Raw genomic sequence first — 25,276 nt, forward strand, 5'->3', positions numbered from 1 at the left:
TCAGCAGTAGCTCTGCTTTTTCTCTCCATCAGCAAAACACCTGTGTTTTTATAATTACTGGTTCGTCTGTGATGATAAATACGTAGACACATACATAGATAGGGAAAATACATTGTAAAGGCATAGGGAAAAGCCTTTAAATGGTGAAGGAAAGAAAGCTAGTGTTAATTTGGGCAACATTGTATGCCCTACATTCCTACCTTCCACACATAGGTTCTTCAGTGTCTTCAGTGTGTCATAATATATTTTTTTAAGTATTTGGTGTATTATTATTATTATTATTATACAGGATTTATATAGCGCTAATTAAAGTGAATATTATAAATCAAACAATGAATACATATATCCGCCAATTAGCTGACATATAACAAGGTGCTGAACAAATCAATCATAAGTGAAAAAAACTTTTTTCGTGAACTAAGTGTTGTTCAACCTATCCTATGTGATCGAAATAGGTGAATATTGATTAAGTGTTTCGTATAAAAGACTGTAAGTGATGTGTCTTTATGATGAAAGCAAAATATAATTTCCATGAGTTGTTGTGAAAAAATTCCAATAAAAGAAGTTTATGAAAACAAGAAATAGTCTTTGTGGTGTTTCAATCCGTTCCAAGTGAGGAAGAAATATAACGACGTATTCCAAATGTTCGGTGATATACACACAATCCTTATTCTGGGGATTGTATTGAGATCAATACATATCCCCTAAAAGTGAGTACTCACCACAGGTATCCGGCTGTAACAGACAGCCCCACACGTTTGTATTTACCGAAGTAGTTGGTCCGGTGTATTTTGCCGTCACCTTCTCTACCGTCGGTTTTGTTACAGCCGGATACCTGTGATGAGTACTCACTTTTAGGGTATATGTATTGATCTCAATACACATTTCCCAGAATAAGGATTGTGTGTATATCACCGAACATTTGGAATACGTCGTTATATTTCTTCCTCACTTGGAACGGATTGAAACACCACAAAGACTATTTGTTGTTTTCATAAACTTCTTTTATTGGATTTTTTTCACAACAACTCACGGAAATTCCATTTTGCTTTCATCATAAAGACACATCACTTACAGTCTTTTATACGAAACACTTAATCAATATTCACCTATTTCGATCACATAGGATAGGTTGAACAACACTTAGTTCACGAAAAAAGTTTTTTTCACTTATGATTGATTTGTTCAGCACCTTGTTATATGTCAGTTAATTGGCGGATATATGTATTAATTGTTTGATTTATAATATTCACTTTAATTAGCGCTGTTTATTTATTTATATTTATTCACTAGACCCTAAGGGTCTATATCACAGCAGCTTTTGAGTAACATTGGTTAACACTTCACTCCCATGATTGGGATTGGTGTAGATTTGTTTTGATTTTTAGCGCTGCTCATTTAGTTAATACCCAGGATTTATATTGCACCAATAGTTTGCACAGCGCTTTACAATATAAGGAAGACATTACAGTCACAATACAATTTAAGACAAGATGGTAAGGAGGGCCCTGCCTGTGAGGGCTTACAATCTAAAAGGGAGGGGCAAGTGATACATGAGGCGGTAGCTGTGCGGGGATGATTGTTTGAGAAAGTGATTGTTCAGTGGTTAGGGTGAGGTGGGATAGGCTTCCCTGAAGAGATGAGTCTTAAGGGATCGCCTAAAGGCAGTCAGTGTGGGAGATAGATGGACAGGTTGGGGTAGAGAGTTCCATAGGATGGGAGACACTCTAGTGAAGTGCTGGAGGCGAGCATGGGAGGAGTTGATGAAGGAGCTGGAAAGCAGGAGGTATTCTGAAGAGCGGAGGGGACGGTTAGGGTAATACTTTCAGACCAGGTTGGAGATTTAGCCGGGGCCAGAGTTGTGGATGGCTTTGTACGCGGTTGTTAATATTTTGAATATTATCCTTTGGGCTATAGGAAGCCAGTGCAGGGATTGACAGAGGGGGGTTGCAGACACTGAGCGGTTGGTTAGGTGGATGAGTCTAGCAGCTGCATTCATGATAGACTGAAGGGGGTATAGCCTGTGTAGAGGTAGGCCAATGAGGAGGGAGTTGCAATAGTCAAGACGAGAGATAACAAGGGAGTGGATGAGAGTAAGGAGATTGGTCTGAGATTGTTAAGGTCGGTAGGGTCCATTGATGGTTTTTTGGGTATTGGGGTGACCAGGGCATGCTTTATAGGGGAGGGAAAGATTCCAGTAGAGAGGGAGAGATTGAAAATGTGATTAAGAGAGTGTAGGATAGAGTATGATGGTGACCGAAGTAGTGGTGAGGGAACAGGGTCCAGGGGGCAAGTGGTGAGGTGGGTGTCAGAGAGAAGCTTTGTAACCTCCTCTGTGGTGACCGGGTCAAAAGAGGAGAGTGACAAGTGTGATGGTGGGTCAGGAACATAAATAGGGGAAGGTGACTGCACAATGGCGATCTGATCCCGAGTTGTATCTATTTTGTTTTTTGAAATGAGTGGCAATGTCCTGGGCAGTCAGCGAGTTAGTAGGTGGTGGCGGTGGGGGACATAGTAGAGGTGTACAAATATTGATAGATTATACATAGGGTCGGTATTCAAATTATATAACTATGTTCACTCGGATTAAAGTGAAGAAAGTCAACACCTCCTGGATTACCTTAATGATGAAATCAGCTCGCAGTGGGCCTGGTATTTTTAAAATTTCCCTTTCAGATCCTTTTTGAAATTCCACTGTTGTGTTTTCTATCACATAGCTTCCGGGTGTGGTAAAGCTGTGCTCCCCAGTTTCTCCTTGCAAAGTTTTTGACTCAATTACTAAAAAACAAAATACATAAGACATAGTAAAGGCAAAAACAGCAACATCAGACAATTAACAACTGAGAAATTCAGTTACACTAAAGCTGTAAAGTTACATAGACAACAAGAGTATAGCTGGAGATACAGCCCCAAGCTGAACAACAAAATATCTTTTGAAATATCTCTCTGTAAATGTACAAACTTGGAGAAAGGATGGTGGAAAGAAGGATACTATCCTCTGCCATGTTCACACATGGGGAAATATTAGTAATTCACTAAAAATATACAGCATGGCTGCTTACTCTTCTCACATATGAGTTGGCCAAAAGTGCAGACTGGAGGTGGACATAGTAGCTATTAAACTACTTGCAGGTGTTCATGATCGGACACCAAGATCATGGACAAAATGATCTTTGTTTCAAATATTGTTCAAAAAAACTGTGGCAGAAACATGCAATATATTGGGCAAATGCGTATGTGTGTGCCTGTGGAGAGGAGGAACAGGTAGTAGACATCCCTGGCCCTGGCCTCTCTCTTAAAAGAAAACAATAGTAATTGGCTGAGAAGGATCTAACCTGGCCATTTTACAGCATCAGTGCATACATCACTGCCTGGCTTCCTGGCTATTTCTTCACTTCCAGGAAGCTATTTCTTCACTTCCTGCTGCCACTGTAGCTATTAGCAAGCCAAGACAATGTTATGTGAGGGCATGCCTAACCTTCTATCTAAGTTGGGAAGCTCTCATATGTGCTGGATCACTAATTCTAAAGCAAAAGGTATGTTTTGATATCTCACGCTACAAGCCACCACCTGCTGATCTTATTTTGTCACTTTTTCTGTATGCTTGCATTGATCATTAGTTGTGTATAACAATTAAATAAGGTCATTACATTGCTGAGAGCTGTGAATACTGTATATACTAAAACACAAGAATAATTCACTAAAGGAAACTAAAGTGTCTGGGATTATTTAACATAGGCCACATGCAAAAGCAAAAGATTCTATCTAAACTGGTACTGCCCCTTAAAGGAGAACTATGAGGTGAGTGCTTTTCACTCACCTCATAGTTCTAGCCGACCTGTGACAATGAGACTGTCACAGGTCGGCTCAGTAGATCGGGAGGTGAACGAACACATACCGGGTTCGCTCACCTCTCGATCCTGTCACAGCTCTCTGCTGTGACAGGGGGAGGGGCTGGATTCCCCTCTCGCCGCTCCGATCTGCCAGCGCTGACTGGCGGAACGGACGGGGGAGGGGGCGGGTACAGCTGGCTCTGCCTCTAGATAGAGCCAGCTGTCACTCACGCAGCTGGGCGGATCCCGTCATCTAAGTCGGGATCCGCTCCGGCGTCTCAGTATACCGCGAGCTGCAGCTCGCGGTATACTGAGCTTAGGGTAACGGGAGGACGCTAGTTTGTGTCCTCCCGTTACCCTAAGGAGAACTATGGGGAAAAACACTGACCCCATAGTTCTCCTTTAAATACCAACTGTGTGTATTTCTCTTTTCCTCACATTGAATTAAGCCTAACATTGGAAAAAGAAGGAATCACTATCTGCTTAATTAACAATAAGCAGCCCAAGGATGTATAACAGAACTGTTGGAGGTTATGGGATGGGATATAAGGGGGTTCTTCAGATTCAGCAACAAAAAGTTGTGGCTTTAGCTGACACCCCTGACATAAGGCTAATCACACAAAAGCCTGCAATGAAGTTTGGCCCTGCAAGTAAAAAGGTTCAATCTCAGCAAGGAAAGAATTCGTCATTTAGGAGTTTGCAAGATATACAAAGATGACACCGTCTTCCAGGACACCTGTGCCACTCTGTCCTCGGAAATCTACAGCCATTTAATCTATTGCCTAAATGATACGGTCTTTGATCTTGCCTACTGTCTGTCCACATGCTTTTTTGTAATTTTCTAACCATTTTAATACACAAGAGGGAATAACCTTTTGCAAATAGGGCACATCATTTTTTTTTTACATTTTTCCATCATCTCAAGATCAGATCTGGGGAACGCATCAGTAAGAGTAATATACTTTGCAGATTTGTAGACACTAAATATTTTTCACTGGTCTACTGAGCCACTTAGGCTTTAAAAAGTTTCCTATCATTTCTTTAGGTGGAAAGTTTATAATTAAACTGTATTGTTTGAGGCTATTTTTATTGTAATTGTTTTCATGTAAATCAGATTATTCTGCTCGTGGGCCTTATGTATGAAAGCATGTAGTGCAAGGAAGTACTGTTTGTATTGCCCAGACCAACAAAAAGCTAGCCAATAAACATAGAGGGGAAAATCCTATTGTTTGCAATTTGAAATGTGCACTTATTTTTTCTCACACCCATTTAAATATGAAGCCCATTGTGCTCTAATAGGGTATAGGTGTATATTCAGATATGTCTCTAAGACTGGCCATTGTATATGTAGTGATACTTGCTTGATGCTGAAGAAAAAACAAGTATGGCATTTTAATCCTTTCCTGTACTTCATAACAGAGGAAAGGACTGGACCTGCTAACAAGTTGAAAAATCTCCCTATTCTATAATAAGTGTCTCTTACTGCCTGAGAAACCCATTATCGACTCCCGGCAGTAAAGAAACACCACAATAAGTGATGCTATAAATGCCGAGCATCACTTGTAATTATGGGCAAGATGGCTTGATAATTAACTCTTCTAGTTATATTTTTATGCAAGGACAAGAATATAAGGTGATGCATCCTACTTGTTTTTATGTTTATTAAATTCAAATTGCACTGAGACTTAAAGTGCATGGATATCTAAACCTTTTTTTTCTAGTTTTGGATAGCATAAGGAAAGGTTCAAAACCATGTCAGGTTTTTTTTCATTAGGTGTCTGTTTCCTACTGGGAAGACTTGCCTGTCCCAGCCACCCAACAGGGACACAGACAGAAATAAAAATTCAACAAGGGTTCTAACCCTTGCTCACTATATCCAAAACTAAAACAAAAAGTGTTTGCTATACATACACTTTCATTTATCTCTAATCTGAAAGTGAAAAAGTCTCAAGCCATGGTCATCTTTTATATTCAATAATGATTGCATATTGAATATTGTAATTGAACTTCAGTGTTGCTTAGGCTGGTGACCTGGACTAGAAAAAACACAGGTTTTGGTAGACCAAGCTTTTCTTAAAGCAGAACTCCAGGAATTTGTTTTATTAACCATGCAGGGTAGCCCCACTGCAAGGGTTGTTTGTGTCTATGTGCTAAAAAAACAAAGATATAGCCCCCTAAAGTTCTAGCGCTCCTTCCAGCCTGTCTCATACTCCGCAGCAGATTAGAATGTTCCTCAGCGTCCTCACGTCTATGCACAGTGTATAGATGTGGAGATTTACTGGACCTTAGACCGCTGCAGAGGACATAGGGGTAGGGACATTCCAGGGACCAGTCAAAGAAGCCGGTTTGGAGCAAGGGTTTATAAAAACTTTTTTTTGAAAAGAGTTCTGCTTTGATGTGCTATTGACCATGCTCCTTGGAGCTCAGGTTCCTATAAAATCAACCTTTCTGACAAATATTGCTACTCTTACTGAGGTCTGAATGAGGAGATGACTACCATTCAATCCTTGTCCTGTTCCATGTTTTTACTTAATGTGAAGCAACTTTTCAGCTCTTTCGTGCCCACCAATAGTCATCCCAAGTGGGGACTCTTTATGAGCCTAACACTTTTTCATGCAAATGTATGTATAATCTTATTTCTCCTGTGTTGATCCCTAATTACAACTGATTTATTATTCTGTTCAACCCAAACTGTTTCTCACATCTTATTTAAGAAAGATCATTACGCTGACACACGCTGACATACATCCTCTTTCCCCTGCACCACACCTGCAAACTAACCTTCAGTTTCACCACTGCACCTGACCTCCATCTTCCCCCTGCTCTCACCCCTCTCTCGCATCCCCCCACTTCACTCACAAGGCACAGACACCTGCCTCTGTGCCTTCCACCACTGTACCAATGTGCACTTCTTATGCATAGTATATAGTGTGAAATTACATTGTTTTGCATTCAGAAATTCTAAAGTAAAACACAGCTAAGAAACTAGCATTTCTAGAGGGAACTGAGCATTGATATAATCCATTTTTCTCTCATTACAGGTATACAATAAAGTTACCAAAAAACTTTTTTTTTTTTTATAACCTGAGGAACTGTTAAAACCCCTACTGCTATCTGAGATTCACCCTCTCGATTTGTCTTACTGAATGTTTGGGATGAGCTCAGGTTCAAACTCAGTTTGGTCAACTGAACACAAAAAGAGCGATCCCAAACTCTGAGGGGAAACTTCCAAATCAGCTGCACAATCAGCTGGGGAATTCCCTGACCACAGCTACATGTAAGTGACAGGATGCAGTGACATCATTGACCATATATAGCTACATGGCTATATATGGTCAATTACATTTACCTAATATGGCCATGTGGCTATATAAATAAAAAAAAGTCAGCACAGGTATCTTGTCCCATTGGTTTTGGTCAGCTATGGGGTTGGGAATGCTCCCAGCCCCATGCCCATATAGTTTCCGTGTTGGTAGGAGCAACCCGGTCCAAACCTGAGCTCATCCCTAATAACTACTCTTACCATGACTTAAAGTGAGACAATTCTGAGTTGTCACCAGAGCAGGAATAGACTGGCCTTCCATTAGGGATACTTAATCCAATGGCAACTGTCCAAGTTAGTTTTTTCTGTCTTTGGAGAGACTTCTTTTAACTGTGACTTTAGGTATTGTCCCCAATCGGGACCACTTCTTGGCTATTCTAATTTCCTCAAAGGGGCCACATTTACATTTATGCACTCCTGTTAAAGATTCCCTCTACTGTCCTGTCAGCCCCACTAGACTTTTTTATTTTTCTCCACTCATTCTATCCCCTTTTCAATGTCAGAGCTTACTCTGATTTACTCTATTTCATTTTAAGCCTCTCTTATTTTGACTAACCTCTTTTTCCATTCTAATCGCTTCTTTCGCTTTTCTCTTAGCCAATTCTATCCTCCCCCAGATGTCTTTTTTTGTCCAACCCTCACTAGTTTAACATTTGTGTCCCTCAAGAGTCTTACCCTACATATACTATTTCACTGCTGACTCGACCTCTCCCTTTCCAGTATTAGTGTTTGATACTATACAAGGTTTAGGATTTTCTATATTCTTCATATTTATTTAGGTTTTCCTTCGATACCATATGCTGCATTTAAGGATATGTCCTTGTAGATATATTAGCAAGTTGACTGTCTCCCTTAATTTATTTTGTAATACTAGAATAAAAAACTTGAATAAAGAGTGTTGCAAAACATATAATCTGGATATTGTTTGCATCAATCTGTGTATGCATGTTCCATCAAAGTAGATGGATAATGCGTTATGTGTATTATATAATAAATAGTGACACCTTTAGGGACCCTACAAGCATGCAGAGCAGTGTGTCATGGTATTGTCTGGGCAGACATTGATTCTCATATCTCCATCATTATATCTATTCTCGGCATGGCTAAGACAAAGGTTTTTTTTTAGAGCTGCAGCTAACGATTATTTTCAAAATCGATTAGTTAGCCGATTATTAAGTATTTGATAATTCATTACTCTTGCTCACTGAAATAAAATGTATAAACTCTACAAGTACTGTATGGCTACCCAAACTGTAATGGCAATATGAACACACATAGTAAACACTTTAAAAAAATATTATATAATTAAAGCAAACCTTTACTTTGCCCAGGCAGTTTGAAAGTGGCAGTTTCATGTTAAAGAAAGCCCTTACATCATCTAATACTTACCTTCACTTTGCTCCCTGCCACTCTGTTTGCTGGAAGGATCAGAAGAAGCCCTGTTTAAGCTCTCACTGTGATAGACTCTGAGTTTACACAAGGCTTCTCACCCTGCCCCCATGTGATGGCACTGAGCCTGTGACCAAGAACCAGAGCTATCACAGGAGAGGAAGCTGAATGTGCCACAAGTCGTCTCCATACCTGGAAGCACTGGTTATTTCCTTCACTTTTCACTTGAGTGGCGTATGAAGAGTAGGTGAGTATAAAGAGGAGTGGGCTGGGCATTAAAGTGAACCTGCTGCTTTGTGGCTTGGCAAAGCACAGTTTTCCTTACTACTTCCAGTTACACAAACAGGTGGGCAGTAAGATAAACCCATATGCTCCCAATCTTACTGCAGTAGGGAGGTATGCACATACTGTATATGGGGTATATTAATTCAGTATTCGCTCTTCTGTTCTACAGAAAGAGGGGTCAGCTGTGTTTTGCAGAAAAGGCCCGCTGGCGCTTGCTTCTATGCAACAAGGGTGTGGTGGCGTTTCACATGGAAATGAAATCCATTGGAAAAAAAGAGTATTAGACATAACGCTTGCTGCTTGTGTCCATTCATTTACAGGTTGGTAACGCTGTTTTTGCCACCCATTGAGTAGTCAATAGTGCCAAGGCTTCATAAAGATTTCATTTTTACAGGCTTGGATGCCAAGTGTGGAGTGCTAAAATGTGTGGTTCAAATTTAGAAAATGATCTCTATATTGCTGGAGAGTCATTGTGCTTGTCGTTCCCAAGGACAGAGGATCGTGGCGGATCATTGCTTAGTAATTTTAACTAATCCCTCTAACCTCAGAACTTCCAGGAGAGCTGAAAAACAGGTGTCCACAAGTTTGTTAACCCTTTCACTAACAACAGATTTAATATCACATGCATGAATATGTATATTTTTTCTCTCTAGATGCGGCTTCCATGCGGTACAGCAATTACTGTCTCTTCTCCTATGGAAAGAAAAAAGCAAGACGTTACACTGGTGGAGACAGATGTTGGGAGTATCGTGTGACTGGAGCAGTGCTGTGGGCTATGTGACTGAATAATAACACAGGTGTATCCATTTTACATTAGAAGAACATCTAACTGTGTCAGAAAATACCATTTTATTCCAAAGTCAAAGCTGAGGAGAAAATAACATCCAGGCCTCCCACAATTTCTTGAAAGGAAAGACATATTTGGAAAAAGGGATGTCTGCAGAATATATGATTTTTTTTAATGGAGAAAGGAATGCTGTGTTTTGAGTTACAATTTTTTAAAAAGACTTTCCAATTTTGAATATAAAGGAAAACATTGTATAAACCCTTATCGCTCTCTCTATAACCATATACATGTAATGCAACAGGAAGATCATTTTATTATAGCTTGTGCTCTAACATATACATGTAGTTCCTCACTGAAGGGAAGTTATATGGGGCTCTTTTAAGCAATGTAATAAGTCTGACCCATAAAGCTATGTTTCTTAACTTGCAATCAGTACTCATATATGACCTTGCTTGTCACACACATGCAGATACTTCATGTACAGTACATAATTCCAAAACTATATTTGAGTTCAGGTTTTCCCAATGAAGGATACTAATAATGTCACAGTATAAAGTACAAAGTCAGGACACTGTACTCATAGTAAGGTCTATAACGACATGATTAGACAAGTTTGGTGTGGAGACCTGAACAGAGTTCTGAGCTCATCCTACTGAACAAATTTGGGGTGCACTTGAACACCAACTGGAAGCACCCGACCTCACAAATGCTCTTTTGGCTTAATTGGCACAAATTTCAAACAGTCATACTCCACAATTTTGTTTAAAGCCATCTCAGAAGAGTGGACACTTAAAGCCTCATAGTCCCCATGATTTTGGAATGGGATGTCCAGAAAGCTCATATAGGTGTGATGGTCAGGTGACAACAACCTCTTGGCCAACATAGAAGCACAGGGTGCAGGTCTCTTGTGTTTGCAGTTCCTGTGGCTGGCCTACATATCAAAGATCTCCTGAGTTTGGCCTGCTATGACAGACATACAGGATAAAGACTATGCCTATCAATGGATGATGCAACACACATTCCAGAAGGCAAGCTCCTCACTGCGCTACTCTGATTTGGGATACTTTCCTCAATATACTCTTATGCCTTATGTATCAAGAGGCACTGGGCAGCAGTTACGCCCAACAAACAGAATTTAAAGTCTCCTCCAGTTTTCGCAATGATTAAGTGTCCTATTTCATATGCTGTTATAGGGTCATTTCCTGTCTAGCCTATGCAGGTAGGGGCATTCTACACTTGGTGTTCTAGCTTAGGGGTATTTGGTCAAGACTAGGTCTATTAAACTGCAGCAAAAAGAAAATATATATTTGTGATGGTTCCACATACAGTTCTTGTATAAAAAAAGCAGGCTATGCTGTCAATGTTCAGTATTGGAAGCACTATAGGGTCCAACAAAAGACATAACAGTACATGTACAATTTAATTCAGTACTAAGTGAAGTTGAACTCTGAGCTATTTTGTACATAAATTTTCATACATCAGATGCTCTTGGTGTGAATTGGGGAAGATTGCCAGCTACTTGCTAATTTTCTTTTTCTTCATGCTTTAATCTCATTGTTCTATCCCCAATATAGCAAACACTATAAAAAACTGTTACTGGTTAATTGACTGGTTTTACAATTGTTTTTATGGCATTTACTTATTATTAAAAATACTGTATATTTAACTTGAATTGCTTAGCTCATAGGACAGAAGATTCTTTTGTAATTCCCCAGTTATTATCAGGGCTGTTGAGGAAGTAATTAATCTTTCACACCTGTTGCTTATTTCCTGTTTCCTATCTTATGAAACACCGCCCTATGTCAGGTCCTGAATGCTGAATACACAGAGGAAAGAATTCAGCTCACTAAATAAGCAAGTCACTGCCATGTGTAATTTGTAGCACATAGTATATACTTCTGCATACTAGACAAACATAAAGAAGAAATAAGTTTCATGTGTCCATTCTGTCAATTTATTTAGTGTGCATTGTAGGCTAATTTACAACCCCAATTCCAAAAAAGTTGTGTAAAATCTGCATAAACACAGAATGCAATGATTTGCAAATCTCATAAACCCGTATTTTATTCACAATAGAAAACAGAAAACATATCAAAGAGAAAATGTACCATTTACATTTTTTTTTTTAATTGATGGCAGCAACGCATCTCAAAAAAGTTGGGACAGAGCAACAAAAAGCTGACAAAGTAGTGGTACTAAAGGTGGCCATACACTTTACAACCATCGCAAGACCGTAGTCGTGTATTAGTCTTTTGTATTACAAAATAAATTAAGGGAGACAGTCAACTTGCTAATATATCTACAAGGACATATCCTTAAATGCAGCATATGGTATCGAAGGAAAACCTAAATAAATATGAAGAATATAGAAGTATATTTTTGTCGAGTATAATACAAGTTATTTTTAATCAAAATTCACCAAGCATTATGTATGAAACATTTCACCTATAAAGTATTTAGCAAGCATAGACCAGACTTGGCCATGGTTAGCCTAAAACAAGTAGAATTTGGGCAGATTATTATTATTATAATACAGGATTCATATAGAATACAGTACATATACAGTACAATATACAGTTACAACATATGGCGAGACAGTACAATTAATATACAATGCCATACAAAAGAATTAGAGGACCCTGCTCATCACAGCTATCAACGAGGGTCAAGTGATACAAAAGGTAATAACTGTGAGGTGGAAAAATGCTTCCCTAAAGAGGTGAGTTTGCAGGAATCCCCTAAAGGCAGACAGAGTTGGACATAGCCGGATAGGTTGTAGTAGGGAGTTCCGGAGGATGGGAGAGGCTCTGGAGAAGTCCTGGAGGTGAACATGGGAGGAGGTGATGAGGGAGCTAGAGAGCAGAAGGTCTTTGGAGGAGCGGAGAGGCCTGTTTGGGTGATACTATGCAGATCCAGGGTGAAGCCTTATTTTGTTACGGTAATATGTTTGCAAGAATGCAACAGATCTTTAGAATAAGGCAGTACCATAGCTTTCATCCATCCATAGAAATCACTATTAAAAGAAATCTGCATTAAGAGATCTATGTAGGCTGCCATTACTGACCTCTCCTGAAGATACTAGATGCCAGAATGTCATACTGATCCTCTGTTTTAATTATTTTGAACCAATGACCCAGAACAAGTATGTATATCAGGAGTTCTGTCTGTAATTTGATTTCACTTTATGCTAGACCGTCATACTGCATACTTACTGGCTAGTGACTCAAAATGTAGCAAGGGACAATAATTTTTAGAAATATGTCCGCATTAGCAGTCTAATTTCTCTCAGGTTTCCCTTAAAGGAATCTCTTAAAAAAGCAAAGTGCGTGTAATAGAAACTTAACATGGAAGGTGCCATTCTGTGATTCCGGGTTGCCTACAAGGTCCAGGGCATAGACGTCACTCATGGTAAAAACAAACAGGTTGCGATTAGTGTTGGGCTCGATGTTCGAGTCGACCACAGGAACTATCAGTGCAGTGCCTTGTGAAGCCTTGATTGGCTAAAGCCTTGCACCTGACCACAGGTCAGGTGCAAGACTTTGCCCAATCAAGGCACAGTGCACTGAAAAGCCATGATTGGGCAAAGTCACGATGACTTTGCCCAATCATGGCTCACCTGTCAGATGCTGTACAACTGTAAACAATTGGGCAGAGCTAGCTAGCTGTCACCACTAGCTCCGCCCAAGTGTTTATATTTTGCTGCCATCTGTCAGAATGGGATTCTGCGGCAGGACTTTGTTGCGAGTTTGTTATTTTTAAAAATTATTATTTCTAATTATTTTTTCTTGTTTTATTTTGTCGAGTCGTCATCGTCGTGGACAACGTGGACATCGTGATTGACGCTGGATTAGGTTGGAGGATCCAATTTTTGGGTTGTTTTTTTTAAATAAAAGACTTTTGTTTTCAAAAACTTGTCTTTTGTTTTTAATTTTCAATGAAAGGATTTTTTTCTAAGATTTTTAACCCTCTTTTAACCCTTTAGTGAATGGGTAAGGGTACCCTTACTCATTCACTAGGGAGGGGGCACATATGGCTGCCCCTTTATTAAAGGGGTACCTCAATGTGAATAAGCTCCCCTGCCTGCCCTGCCACAACCAATGCCCCAGGGCTTGTAGGTAAGAGGCCCTTGTCCCCATCAGCACCGGCGACCCTGGAAAAGCACCCTCCTAGTGCCGTGGGCATGTGGCCTGGTATGACAGGGAGGGAGAAGCAAGCGCCCCCCCCCCCCCTTTCCTGCCCTGTGCTCAGATCAAGTGTCTGGTTGGGAATTTTAGGGGCACCCCATGCTTTTTTTCCTTATTTTTGGGGGTGGGGTTCCTCCTTAAAATTCCTATTAGACCTTAAAGGTCTGGTATGACTTTTAGGGGGAACACCAGGCTTTTTGTTTTTTTTAAATGGGGTCCCTCCTAACATTCCAACCAGACCTAAAGGGTCTGGTATTGTTTGGCAGGAGGAAATACACACTTTTGTTTTTTATTTTCTTTATATATGTATTCTGTCTTTTTTTTTTTTTTTTTATTTGCCAGTTTTGCTGCAGCAGGTTCTATACATTGTACAGACCTTCCACATTACAGGCAGTTTAAGGGGACCCCCCAGGCACAATATTTAAAGGAATTTTTTATTTTTATTGTTTCACTTTAAGCAATATTAATAATATTAAAATCACTGCTCCTTTAAAAAACTGTATTTTTTTAAAGTGTTTTTTGTATTGATACATGTCCCCCAGGGCAGTCCCCGAATCCCCATACCCTTTTTATGGCCAAACTTGCATATAAGCCTTCAAAAAGTGGACAATTGATTTTTCAAGTTCGGTTCCCAAAGACTTGCATTGAGTTCAAGTTTGAACCTTTTCCATGTTCTAAAGTTCGAATTCGAACCAAACACGGGGTGTTCGGCCCATCACTAGTTGGGATTCTAAGACTTAGAGTTGGTATGCAGACTGGGTGTCTTCCATTTGGAACTTCTCACACAACTTTTTTTCTAAAACAGGAACAATGCAAAATGCATTCATAGTAGCTGGCAAAATATACTAAGCATATACACTATTCTGCTCTGATTATTTGCATGTATTATTCATTATCTAGAACACATCTACCTGTATCACACAGAAGAAGCATGTGGCTCACTTTATTTTTCTGTGTATTAGCCTCCACTTGCTGCTGGCTCTAATAATTTGGCAACATTAATATGAAAAATGATTTTCTTTAGAAATTGTGCAATAAATATCAAAGGGTTTCATAAATCAGATGTCATCCAGTGAGATACTTTTCTCCTGTGTTTTCATTGCCTACAGCTTTGATTGACTGTCAAAGTCTTCTGTCTGCTGATGTAGCCAAGAACAGCGCGGGCTCATGCACATAAATGACTTTGCTGTGTCTTCACAGATGTAGACCTAATCCCAGTAAAACCCAAAGTACAGATGAATGTTTGCGCTATGAGACATTCACTTTCACTGTAAAGTTAGCCAGACCGAAGTGCAACATGATGCAGAGAAGGTTTGCACCGCTGCACTGTTTTTTGGGCACACAAACTGTGCCCAGCAGTACTGCAATCCTTATTGAACTGTGAACAACTTAATCTGTGCTACATATGATACTTACCACTGGTATTAGATCTAGTAAGCTACCTCAGGAAAGGTGTATCTAATACACATAAAATGTGAAAGCGAAAGTCAAGGCAAACATCTTTTTCATTTGTACCAATATCAACTCCTCGTCTATGTTAAAGTACATTATTGCTCTGTGGCTAGCATTCTTGGTAAATCAGACACTAAATCTTGGTTCCAATCTCTGTAAAAGTTTCTAGGAACTGTAGTGGCAGCACTGAAAATAAAATGGCAGCATTTCTGCCTCTTATGGTGCCACTGTCTATCTCTTTCTATCGAAATGGCCAACTTGGCAAAATCTCCAATCACATCACTTCCGGTGAACAGAAAGACTAGAGGAGCTCTGTACAGCCACGGTGCACGTGTCCATAGCATTTTCAGCATACTCGTCGAGTTCTCCAACAGCTGTCAGTGGGCATGCGCACACAAAATCCCAGCTATCAGAAGACTCGTCGAGTTTGCCAACTGCTGAGTAATCTGAGAATGCGGCTGTACAGAGCTCCTCCAGTCTATCTGTTCTGCAGTCCAAGTCTAACAGCGTCTCATCAAAATCCCCTGCTGGCAAGTGACAGGAAGTGAATTGATTGGAGAATTCGGCGAGTTAGCCATTTCTATAGAACACCACCAGGGCTCAGAGTATTTAATGGATGTGACATCATGACATCATAGCCAGAAGATTATTTGCTGAACTAAATCTTTATTCTGGTGCCCTGACATTCCCTTTAATGAGAGGTGCACTGTCAGCTGCAGATTGGAAACAGACGTCACAAAACAATTTGCAGTTCTTTCAAAATACAACTTTGTAGCACTATATTTAAAAAAAAATTTGTTCAAAAAGCCAACAGGGAAGCTAGCAGAGGGAAGGAAACACTCTCAGAAGCTATTTGTCACTATGGTTAACAGCATCCCCCATGCACATAAGAGTAAGCTGCAGCAAATCAAAGCATTACATTACTGCTGTATTCCCTCTGTTAGCCCTAGTCCTCCTATTTTTCCGACATGTTATATCCAAAAACAAAAATGGTTTTTAAGCAATAATACAAGTAAAACAGTGATGTCTTGTCCCTGCACCCAGCCTCTAAGGGGAAAGGGAGAAGTCTGATCAGCTCATATCTCTATTAATCTGTTCTCTTCTCCCATCAGCATGTTCCTTGTTAGCAATTCAGCACTGCACCATAACTGATGGGTTCCTTGTGCTGCGTTTCCCTCTTCCAGCCTGCACTCTGCTGTAAAGGGCATTTCAAGCGGTTAATACAGAGTGAAATATAGGTACTTATACTAGTTGCTTTTAAAAATACACCTAGGATCAATTTACACTATGTATTAAACATTTGTTCTGTGCATTATCATGCATTAAAGCACACTACATTGTTGCCGCCCATTAACTTTAAATGCATTGGCAGTGTACCTTTAATACATAAAAAAAAAACAGACAGACCTTTTTTTAAAAGCAGAAAATTACAGCACACAGCATGTGTATTGTGGTGTGTTAAAGTGCGGGTGTGTTGCACTGGCATTCCATTAAAAATGAATGGCAACACAACATGGTTTGTGGGTTAATGTACATTGTGGTAATGTATATTTTACTGTACATTACCACAACATATCAGTGTGCCTTGTCCCTTAATGATTTTTTATAAATGAACATAAACCTGCAGGACCTGGCGTTTTCTTATTTTCTTGGATTTCAGCTTTAACCTGTTTTCACTAAATATAGTTATGTCTTTCTTGGTGGGACCTCCTCACTGCTCTGTCACCTGCTGTAACACTATACAAGACTGCTTATTTTGTAAAGCATAGTAATAAAAATAAAGAGCTTATATGCTTCAGTAAACATTCTTGTACAAACTGTTTTCTTCATCTGTATAGTGTCAGTGGAGACAGATCTCATGCTTGGAGCTCTTGACATGCTATTAGGCTTTCACAAACATGCTCCTAGTCAAAGGATAAGAGTCACGTTCACCGAATGCATGCCAGCCAGGAGTGGAACCCTGCCACTACAAAGATACGTCTTGGCCAAATACTCAGCGGAGTCACTTTCTAAAACCACTTTCAACCACACTGGTTAGTTCCAGCTTTCCAGTCAGCTATCAATTTATCACAAAGGAGGCTCCAGCAGCGGGCTTTCATGTGAACGATCATAATCTTCACAGACCTACACCTAGTAAGACATATTACTTGGTTGTCGAGATGTTTTCCTTGGGAGAGAAGTGCACAACATTGGGAATTTATGGGAGCCCAAACTGCTGCATGACACGTACAATACTCCTATTGCAGGCTGCGATTTCCTTAATTCACTTAAGAATATTTCACTGGCATTTTTGCTTTCAAAATAATCCTGTGCTTTAATGTAAACCCAAGATTAAGGTACCCACAAGATACACACTATAGGTAGAAATCCAGCCCTTTCACCACAGTCAGCTACCAGTGCATTTGATGAATGATTAATGATATAAAGTAAATCCAGAACTAAATTCAGGATAAAACATAGGCTGGCCACCAATTTGTATTAATAATACATGGAGAGAGAGAGAGAGAGAGATGCACTTAAATGAAATATTTGGAACTGAAACCGAAAATACATAAATCTCCGGCCGAAACCAAACATTTATTTTTTTCTAACCTTTTTAATTTAAAAAAAATATTTATTTATTTTTTTCTGAACTTTTTAATTTTATTTATTTTTTTAAATAAATATTTTTATAGTTTAACGTTACTGTCGGGAGCTTTGTGGAAATATTAGGGGTCTAAACAGATCCCTGATAGTTCCCTTTTGAAATAGAAAAAGAGATTGAGGATACAGGGTTCCCAATTTCTTATTCTGCAGCTCCTGTTATAAATGAACAGGAATCCTCTATACCGAGAGTGTTCCTGTTCATTCATAACTTGTGGAGATAGTATGTTTACCATGTCCACAATCATGAAAGAACAGGAAGTGATTTAGAGCACTTCCCATTCATTCATAATTGGAGACACAGTAAACATTATATGTCCTCAATTATTTACAAGCAGTCAGCGATCACTGATCGCTGACTGCTTGGACCCGCTCTCCATCCTGACTTGCTGTCACAGGAGGCTGAGCTAGCGGTGCGGGGAGGAGGGCTCGGTCTATTTTGATAGCTGACTCCTCCCCCACACCACCGGCTCGGCCTCCTATGACAGCTGACAGCTGTCTCAGCCCCCACACTGCCACTCTCCAATCTTGATCTGAGTGGGGCGGTGTGGGAGGAGCCCTGGATCCATCATTTGAGGCTATTTATAAACAATTGACAGAGCCATTTGCCCTGCCAATCTCTGTGAACATTCCTTTTGTGCGAATATAGCCAAAAACAAACATTCTTAGATATATTTTCATTTTAGGTCGAATGTGAGCTGAGGAACAGAGGAAATAAGTATTTAGTTCCTCTGTTCCTTTTAGTCACCATAATACAGTATTGCATTACATTTGATCTGAAAAGAAAATATACTAAGAATGTTCATTGTTGCCTCTATTTGTACAGAACAAATGTTAATAGAGAGTCACAGGACTAATTAACTGTTAATTGTATATAAATAGACCATTTGGTGTTTTTTTTTACCCAGATCCTCCACTTACACTTATCATCTGTTTGTTCATCAGCATAAGATATTTTTTTTTTTTTTGTGAATTTTAAATATATGTTTTAATAGTTGTTCTGAAGCTTTAGGTAAATGTTTTTTTTTTTTTTTTTCAAACAATTTTTATTTGATTTTTTCCATATAAAACAGCATAAGATATTTTAATACTAAAAGTTACATGCACCAATGTGTGACATCCATGCTTGAGAAGAGTGGCTGCCAAATATGTGCTGCTGGCCACAGATAAGATCCTACTACCTGAGGTCCTCCATGAATGATATTACTTTACTTGCCCTTCTCTAACTATTAACAGTTCCACAAAAATTAGGTCTTACTGATGAAATAGTTGCAAAATTGCATGTGGCTCCCAATGTGTCAGGTGTCAACAAACCGTATTCTATGTGCTACCTGTTTTTTATTGCACTCCCTTTGTGCAGAAAAGTAGTCTATCACAGGGCAGTCAATCTGTAGTGCTAACTTCACTGATGAGAAAATAATCCTAGTTCCCAGCAAACACAACCCTGTACTGTCCACTGATATACAGTATTTCCATGTATGGCCTCCCTTTAACAATGTTTCCCATCTGTAAGCATGAGTGTAATCTTACGTCAGCTTGAAAACATTACAAATGAGTCAGACAGGCGAGGCACTCAACATGATTGTGTCAGGTGATAAGTTTGATAAATACTCTGCCTGTGTATTGATACAGCTCCAGAAGACTCAATACTGCAAAACACAGACCTTGTCAAACAAAATATTTTTGTGTTTTCTTCAGTGTGACATATGAAGTGATTGTTGTAATTAGCGTGTCTGGGACTCCCAGAGCATTTATACGTAATGTCCAGTACATAAACATATGCTAATGTTCCTGCTAACAGCACACATTTATGTATCCTGCAGCTTGCAGAAAGAATTTGGCGGACAAGAATTATGCTGGCCCTATAGATTGGCTGTTTTTGTCGATTAAGAGTAATTTTGCTGACAGTTTATATGTGCTAAAAACAGGTACAAATAAGCAAATCTGAGCCAGCGAACAAAATTCCCTGTTCAGACTTACTATAATAATGCCAACTTGGGATTCTCCACTATCCTCTATGCATACAGGCCACATGCATACAAACTCCACTAACAGACATACAAGAACTTTGCTTGCTATGTCTGGAGTATACCTCCTAACTGTCCCTCATTTGGGGCCAAATCCCTCTGTCCCTTTTTCCTCCTCAATTGTCCCTTTTTTTGGTGTAATGTACAGATATCTATGAAAATTCTAATGCCAAAAGTGTTATTCTGAACTAAAACCTTTATATTATCACTTAAATATTTTGTTTACTATTTTGAAAAGCCAATATAAAGGAAAAGTAATGGTGGAAACAAATAATTATTGGTATTACCAATCATTTCTGGCAAATACACTCTTAATGGACCGCAACGGGAGTGGCCATTACCTAAATACATTGTGTAGGAGGGTGTCACTATTTCTAGATGTTCATTGATATCTGTCAACTGTAAATAATAATGACCCCATAAATCCCAAACCCCGTGAATAGATTTGCTCACCTCCAGTCTCAGTGTTTGCATTAGCAGCTTATATTTACATTATTTAAAATTTTAGGTGAACTTTTTTTCCTTTTATATAATGTATTTGATCTATTTCAATTAATATTTTTGCAATGTTTTGTTAAAGAAAAAGTTAAGGCATTATTTTTATCTGTAACAATCCATACTCCTAATGAGTGCATCTTTTAGATTATAAGCTCTCACGTGCAGGGCCCCTCCCTTCCTTGTCTTGAATTGTATGGTAATGTTCCTTATATTGTAATAATAATAATGATAATAATAACAATAATGAGGGTGCCTTACCTTTTACATTGTAGCCCTGCAGTCAGAATTCTTAATATGAGAGGCACTACATCTTAGTCCTAACCTGAGTAATAGTTCATATGAACTTTACTAGTGGCACCATAATAAATGGCAGTATTTTAATGTCAGCACAGTTGATGGCAGATGCCCATGGTCTAATTCTCAACCTTTTTTTCAGTCCTTTAAAATTATGCAGAATCTCGAGGCATCTCAATCTGAAGTGTAAAAAACATAAATGTAAAAAACAATGTGTGGCCCCTCCAAAATCCATACCAGACCCCCATTAAATATAGGGGTCTGGGTTTTAAGGGCGATCCCATGCAAAAACACAAAAAAAGGGGTTCTTAACTTTACATCAGGCATCCTTTCCTTTCACATCAGAGACCTCCTTCACATCAAAAGCTTGGGGGCACCAAAGAAAGGAATGATGCTATGTGAAAATTTGAGGCACCCCTGAAGAAGCCAGAAGGCACACAGAGTGCCACAGCAAACTGGTTGAGAAAGGCTGTTCTAAAGAACCTATATTAATGTAATAATTATGTGAAATTGAAGTAGTTGACTTCGAGGCAATTTGGTTGTTCCTTGGTTAACTCACTGACTAAGAACATGCTTCTACTAGTAATTAAGTTCTGAGTTCAATATAAATGTGAGACAAAAAATTATAAATATTTATTAGTAGTGGTAGTAGAAGTAGTAATGATTAGGTTGAATGGTTTCTAAGCTAGACCATGTATCTTTAAAGGACTAGGTTTTTTCGGCCACTTGGATTTAGATACAAACATGCTCCCATGGTGTAAGTGGAGGTGGAACCACTACAGTTGTACAGTTACAGGTATCTGTTTCTCTCCACTTCTCCCCTTGCTCATAGATGTTTGCTGATATCATAGCATCCCGTGTATTGCTTACTGAGAGTTTTGCGCAGCAAATCTCCTTCCAGTATTGTGTTATTAACTTAAGTCCCTGCAGCAACCCCTCCATCTAGGCTGCACCCGTTGAAATAAGAAGCTGACATTAGGAGATTATAATATGGTTGTTTAAAAATTTACTTTAATATGTACTGTGTTTTATGCATTTTCTGAAAAGGAGTTATTCTACTGAACAATGTATTTATTCTGGAGCTTAAACTTCTCCTTTTTGTTTTAACATCCTTTCCCGTTGTAAATGTATTGCAGCAGTGTCAGTATTGCAGCAGTGTCAGTATTGCAGCAGTGTCAGTATTTAATATGAAGGGGGCATTGAAGGCCCATGCAAGGACAAATAGTTGCTAGAATTTATTCTTTCTTCCACATAAGAGGAAGTGCTATGGCTAGTCCAGCTGTCATGGTCTTTGTATTGTCAATTAACTATAATATCATCCTTTCTTGCACTAAGAAGGAAATCCTGCCAATAAAACAATACCATACAGTCTCTAGTAGTCCTGCCCATTTCCTTTAACACCATCATTGCAGGAGGAGATCCCTTTTATGTGACCTTTACATAATAGGGTCAAGGCAACTAAACGTCACAGTATATAGCTACTTCATTGTTTTTCTGTCCTCTTATTGTGTTCTAGTGGTATTTAATGTCAACGGATATCTAAAAATATACCACCGTGATATAATTGATCAAAGCAAAAAAATCTTTTCACAGCCCTGACAATTCCTTCATTACTGATTTCGGTTCCTAAACCTACATACAGCTTTGTGAACATAAACTATGTACACTGTTTGAAATGTTTAAATAGAATGTATGCATTGGGACAGTTTAAAAAGCACAAATTATGGGTTTGCTAGTACCAGTATTATTATAATACAGGATTTATATAGCGCCAACAGTTTGTGCAGCGCTTTACAATATAAGGAGGACATTGCAGTTACAATACAAATCAAGTACTAGAACTAGTACTAGTACTAAAAGCCAACCTGTCGGCAAACAAATCTAAGCCGGTAACATGTATAAGTACATAAATGTACAGTATCTCTGCACATACCTTTAGCAGTCTGCAAGCCCTTATTTTTATCCCCAAATCCCAGACAATTCTGTTCTTGTAATTTAGTTTTTTTTTAACCAAAACAGGTCTCTGAGACTGTAAACTGGAACTCCAGACACAAAGTAAATAACACAACTGAAATGTGTGCAGGTCAACTGTTTTACCCGGCAAAAATGCAAACACAGGCAGGCAGCTAACACCGCTATTTCATGGTTCAGCTTTGCATCATCCTGTCTCCCCTTCCTGCCTGCGTAGTGTGGCAGAGGTTTGTGAATTATAAGACTTGCTGAGGTACTTTTGCATTTTTGCCGGGTAAAACAGCTTCATCACCAATATCCAGAGAGTGTAGGTGTGTTCATTACAAGACTGAATGAACAGATTTACAAATCTTTGGACATGTAAAACAGTTCACCAGGACAACAAATGACAGTTCTTTAAGAAGTAACTGAACTTTTGAACCTCAGATTAGTTATTTTGCCAATGTATATATTTTCTAACAAAAAGGGAAGCAGTTCAACCAATAAATAGTTAAACATTAAATAGCTTTGAATTTGTAACGAAAAAAAAAAAGAAGAAGTTTGTTAAACGAGAAGAATGCACTCAGAAATGAAAGCTCTAGGTAAATAAAGGTATACCATGAACGATAGACCAGTAATGGATACTGGCACCTAAAGCAGTAAGTAAGGAGATAGACCTTACTTCTCTTCATCCCTACCATTAACAGGAGGTGAAAGACAAGCGTGCTGATTTTTTCTCACTACTGGTTATTAATATAAGGCTGCCAAATGTTAAATTTTTTGGAGTGTTACAGATTTGTTCATTGGATTAATTCCTTTCTTTCAGGAAAAGTCTTGGCGCTTTTTTCTTTTCAGTTCCGTTCACTTCATCCCAGAGGAGTCATAAGCAGTGCACGACCTTATATTTTATGACTTCAACACTGAGGTGTTTAAAAATGGAGAAAAAATTAACTTAGAAGCAAAATAATCTGATCTCTACAAAAGATATGATTTGAGCAATGAGCTGTAAATTCTCTTCTATGGCATTTCAGCAACTCTTTGAAAAACCACATCAGTTGCTTTCAGTTTATAGCACATAGCAGTTCCTCACCTAAGCCACTAGAGATAACATGTCTATTCTAAAGTCAACTTATATTACTATAACATATGCAAGTTTAAGTAAATATGTGTATTGTCACTGATTCAGTAGATCAAGATTAACGGAATGTGGTATCTTACATAGTTACTATGTAACACATTCCGTTAATTTAACATGTAACCATGCAGGTAAGGAAAATTAGATTTTCAGAAGTCAAAATAAGAAGTATACAATATTGAAATATCTAAAACTTAATTTTTTTACCCTTATTATAAAACAGAAATAGTCCTCATTGAGCCAAAAATATTTTATGCTTCCACACAATGGCTAAAGATATGTTGTCAAACTAGTTTGAACCTGTACTTATGCCTAATCCTGCATATATGCAACAGTTTGCTGAGTTATACTAGTACTGTACAACATTACATATAGATGACAGAAGTCAGTGACTGGTAGGGTGGGGACAGACTTTTCTGATGTGCTCTTCAGAACTTAGTTTGCTTCTTTGGACAGTATGGAAATTATATATCACATGGTGGACTGGGTCTGCTGCGAACACCAAGTATGCAGGGCACTAATCCCTGCATGGGACTGTAGGTGATACCACAGCTGGAGAGAATTAGACCAGCCCATTATGTGATTTCAATGTCCAAAAGTCTCATCCAGCCAGCCAGCCAGCTAGCAGAGAGGTATTTACCATCCCCAACACACACACAAAAATCGGCAAACATATATGAGTTTATACATAAATGTTTAAAGCTAAAAGCCTAATACGTTTCTACATTAGCAATAGCGTTGCAGTGTTGGTACATTGTGGAACTTGCAAACACCGTCACAGTCATCTCCTACCTATCTCAGCGCACCTTCAGTGTCACCTACAACTCTTCCTACTCCTCTTACTCTTTTCGTGGGGGACTCCCAAAGCTCTGTCCTTGGGCCCCTTCTATTCTCCATCTACACCTCCTCCCTGTCCAGTTGATAACCTCACATGGCTTCCAATACCATTTCTATCCTGATGACACCCAAATCGCTCCACTCCTAAGCTCACCCCTACTGTCTCCTCACGCCCCTTTTTAACAAATTACACCAAAAAGCGTCTAATTAACGCCAAACTTTTGCCCCAACTGTAACTCCCCTCTTGTTGGCCTACCACTACACATGCTATCCTCCTTCAGTCTATCATGAATGCTGCTGCCAGACTCATCCACCTTACCAACTGTTCAGTGTCCACCGCCCCTCTCTTCCAATCCCACCACTGGTCCCCACTTTCCCAATGAATAAAATTCAAAATACTAACAATAACATACAAAGCCATCTACAACTCTGCCCCAAACAACATCACCAATCTCATCTCAAGATATAACCCAAACCATCCTATCTGCTCATCTCAAGATCTCCTACTCTCCAGCTTACTCATCAACCTCCTACCATGCTCATCTCCAGGACTTCCTCAAAGCCTCTCGCATCCTCTGGAACTTCATACCCAGTCTGTCCGTTTATCTCCTACTCTGTCCACCAACATAATAACTGTCCT

At 39.1% G+C, this 25,276-nt stretch overlaps 1 protein-coding gene across 1 annotated transcript in view; it reads right to left on the bottom strand.

Moving 5' to 3' along the window:
* ADAMTSL3 (ADAMTS like 3) overlaps positions 1-25,276 on the bottom strand; it is a 272,367-nt gene that overhangs the window by 82,563 nt on the left and 164,528 nt on the right. Inside the window, exons 7-8 of the mRNA XM_018576681.1 lie at positions 9,481-9,522; positions 2,621-2,778 (exon numbers count right to left, since the gene is read on the bottom strand). Coding sequence (XP_018432183.1) covers positions 2,621-2,778; positions 9,481-9,522 — 200 coding nt within the window. The remainder of the gene's footprint in view (positions 1-2,620; positions 2,779-9,480; positions 9,523-25,276) is intronic.

Source organism: Nanorana parkeri, unplaced genomic scaffold, assembly GCF_000935625.1.
Source record: "Nanorana parkeri isolate BGI_ZX_2015 unplaced genomic scaffold, ASM93562v1 scaffold74, whole genome shotgun sequence".
Lineage (NCBI taxonomy): Eukaryota > Metazoa > Chordata > Amphibia > Anura > Dicroglossidae > Nanorana > Nanorana parkeri.